Genomic DNA, 3,631 nt, shown 5'->3' on the forward strand with positions numbered 1-3,631 from the left:
TTTTTACCTTATTTGGAAGGGTCATGAATAATAATGTTGAGCTCTGCTCTGATTGGCTGTTTCACAGTGCGGCTCAATGTTGAGCTCTGCTCTGATTGGCTGTTTCACAGTGCGGCTCAATGTTGAGCTCTGCTCTGATTGGCTGTTTCACAGTGCGGCTCAATGTTGAGCTCTGCTCTGATTGGCTGTTTCACAGTGCGGCTCAATGTTGAGCTCTGCTCTGATTGGCTGTTTCACAGTGCGGCTCAATGTTGAGCTCTGCTCTGATTGGCTGTTTCACAGTGCGGCTCATTTCAGTAGGGAAAATACTTCAATACTTTCTCTAGCAGTTACAGTGGGGCAAAAAAGTATTTAGTCAGCCACCAATTGTGCAAGTTCTCCCAGTTGGGTAATTATACTGTATATAAAATTCGGGCATCAGGGAGCCGCTATTAATATATGCGAATGCACGATCGCTTTTTACGTTCACTTTGGAGATTTGCAATCGCACGTGCTCTGTGTAAACTACAGCGGCAGTACTTACCACACATTTGACAAGATCAGATGCTTGTCAGTGGTGCTCAGGATCTGTCAATCATTCGCCATATTACATTTATTTCCATGATCTGCCATTTTCGCTATAATCCTTGCTTGTTTCTTCACAATACCTGCAGAACTTCTGATGATCCGGCTGTGCAGGTGCGGCTGGCATAGAACATGGGCGGGTATATGCAAATGTTGGGGGCGTAACTATTAGTGATCCCGACTGTAACGTCACAGTCGGTGTTATGTTCTGATTCGCCTATTTTTCAGTGGTCTTTTGCATGCACGAGATTTACATAAGGAGGAAACAATGATGTTTGAGGCTCACGGTATGACATTTCCATGCACAGAACTGTTATTATTCAACTATGCCAAGGTAAATACAGTTTTACATTCTATGGCACCTTTAATACCTTCAACTTTCAGCTATTATAAACATATCCAGCTCTACTACACTCACATAAACATGACATACTGTATATAGCAAATCTCAACTATTTATTGTTTATACTGTTGCAAAATTGTAACTATATTATCACTCAGCTCTAAATGTGGCATGAAGGTGTTTTAAACATTAACGCTATGTATTTCTGTAAAGCTATTTTGAAACAATGTGTATTGTGAAAAGCATCACACAAAATAAAATTGACTCAAATGTCAATCTATGAATTCATAAGCACACTTTTGCTGGGAAAAATTATGGCATGTGATTGTGATGTGATGGTTTTCAGCAGATTCGAACTCATGCGTTGTTTGTTTTTCACCTTGTAGTCGACTCCTCCGATGATTTTGCGGATGAGTTTGAAGGTCAAAGCCCAGAGCTGAGTCCTCTCCCACTCCAGACTGTCAGAGCTCATCAGAGCCTGACACACCATTCTGCAAAAACACCGTTACACAGCGCACTTCAGTCAGAGACATGAACACCCTGAGCAATAAACACAGCCCGGTTATACTCGGGTCAAGTGTGACTTCAGGTTTGGGCTGAGTTCTGGTTTCTGTAAAAAAGAAAGTGCTACTACACATACTTTGTGTTAACTATTAATAACTCACGTAATACACGCACACACACAGCTTGTCATCCATGCATCGAAGTGTACTAGAGTTTGGCAGCACCGCTCATTTATGTCCCGGGTCGGACTCCAGCGTGACGGTGTGTTTACCTGGGAGGCAGCAGGCTGGTCTCCACTGCCATGGCCAGGCAGTCATAGAGGAAGGAGATGCGTTTGGGGCTGTGCTGACTATGAATGAAGCGGACGATCCACTGCACGCACTGATCATGTGACTCCTGCAGTGACAACACACACAGACACATACACTGCATTCAAAGCACATCTGTTCTAAATGCCCACCAAAATATTACTTTTTAGGAAGAAATCAGACAATTTTGTATATGGGAGAGTGGGTAGCTAAAAACTGGTATTATAATTCAGGGTCTATCCACAAAAATAAGTGACAGATGAAGATGAGCTGACCTGAGGAAGAGTGCTCCAGTACTGCCTGAACGCTCCTAAACAGCTCACCAGTTTGGTCCTCTCATCCTCCGGACTGTCCATAAACATGCTGCAGAACACACACACACACATAAGACACACACACACACATACACACATAAGACACACACGCGCACACACACATACACACATAAGACACACACGCACACACACACACACACAAGACACACACACACACGAAACACACACACACACACACACACACACGCATGCACACACACGCACACGCACACACACGCGCACACACACATAAGACACACACACACACATAAGACACACACACATAAGACACACACATATAAGACACACACATATAAGACACACACATGACACACACACGCGCGCACACACACATAAGACACACACACACACACACATAAGACACACACACACGCACACACACAACACACACAATGACCCTCTTCATCTGTCTTCAGGTCAACAATCATATTGAGCAGGGGCCTGACGGGCCTTTTTTTAATTATTATTATTATTATTTTTAAATATACATATAATTTTTGTGACTGACGCCGGCGATTAACTGCACTTTCCTAATTCGTAGGCCTGTTAATTTAAATAACGAATTAAAAAAATTAAAAAAATCACAAACATGACATTTCTGAATAATAAAATAATTTTATACACTTTAGTTATATCTAATTTGGCATTTTCAATTAACATACACCCCCCGATCCGACCGTTAGTTAGCCCAGGCCCGCCCAAAAACACACTTCTGGCTAACGTTAACTGATACAGAGTCTATTATTTACTCACCCAGTAAACGCCTCTTCAATCACCTCCGTTTTCTGACGTAAACAAACACACATTTGAAAGTTTAAAGGTATATTCTGTGATATATTCGCTTAACGAAAGGGAACGTTCTGCTCATGCTGCATACGAAACATTACATTTGTTTTAATGAACGAAACGGTCACCCACCACTACATCCTCAAAGATACTCTGCAGCTGACTTTCCATCGGGACCGCCATGATGAGAGCAGCGGGTCTTCACAAGCTCACATGTGTGTTTAACACTGATGAACGCTGTCCTGACGCCCTCACGAACACAACACAAGCCAGCGCCACTGCAGGCAGACCGGAAGCGCGTGCGCCGCTCAAAACATTCCGGCGGGAACAGCGATGGATGGTTCCGATGTCTGCTGCGTTTCCGAGATTGAACAAAATAGAGCAAACAAATCGAAAAATCAATAAACAGCCTCCTTTATAAACTCCTAATAGGTCATTCGTGTTAGAAAAAGTATGAGACTCCTTGTATTATTGTCTCTGTACAGATTTATTCGTTAACACTTCATTTTACTTTCTGTTTCATCTATCTATTTGCTTCTTGCATGCTGCCTGGTCTCTTATAAAGTATTGCCCCCCTGTATGTCTCTAGTTGCAAGTTGTAAGACTTACTTGTTCTATTTAAAATACATAAATAAATGACATAAATACAAGTATTCAAATTGTATTCATTTATCCAAAAGTAACATCACAAATACAATACTACAAATATTCTCTAATAATTAAGACATTAAATTAATTGTAAGCCATAACTCAGCAGCATGGAGGAGGCTAAATCCTATAAGCAACTATTT

The 3,631-nt window shown here is 41.7% G+C and overlaps 1 protein-coding gene across 1 annotated transcript in view; it reads right to left on the reverse strand.

The window, feature by feature from the left end:
* Positions 1-3,171, reverse strand: part of med23 (mediator complex subunit 23) — a 61,731-nt gene extending 58,560 nt beyond the window's left edge. The window contains exons 1-5 of the mRNA XM_016469281.1: positions 2,973-3,171; positions 2,808-2,839; positions 1,995-2,082; positions 1,683-1,807; positions 1,287-1,398 (exon numbers count right to left, since the gene is read on the reverse strand). Of these exons, the coding sequence (XP_016324767.1) occupies positions 1,287-1,398; positions 1,683-1,807; positions 1,995-2,082; positions 2,808-2,839; positions 2,973-3,023 (408 nt within the window). The 5' untranslated portion in view covers positions 3,024-3,171. The remainder of the gene's footprint in view (positions 1-1,286; positions 1,399-1,682; positions 1,808-1,994; positions 2,083-2,807; positions 2,840-2,972) is intronic.
* Positions 3,172-3,631: the final 460 nt, after the last annotated feature.

The sequence above is a fragment of the Sinocyclocheilus anshuiensis genome, unplaced genomic scaffold, assembly GCF_001515605.1.
Source record: "Sinocyclocheilus anshuiensis isolate Anshui unplaced genomic scaffold, SAMN03320099.WGS_v1.1 scaffold1431, whole genome shotgun sequence".
Taxonomy (NCBI): domain Eukaryota; kingdom Metazoa; phylum Chordata; class Actinopteri; order Cypriniformes; family Cyprinidae; genus Sinocyclocheilus; species Sinocyclocheilus anshuiensis.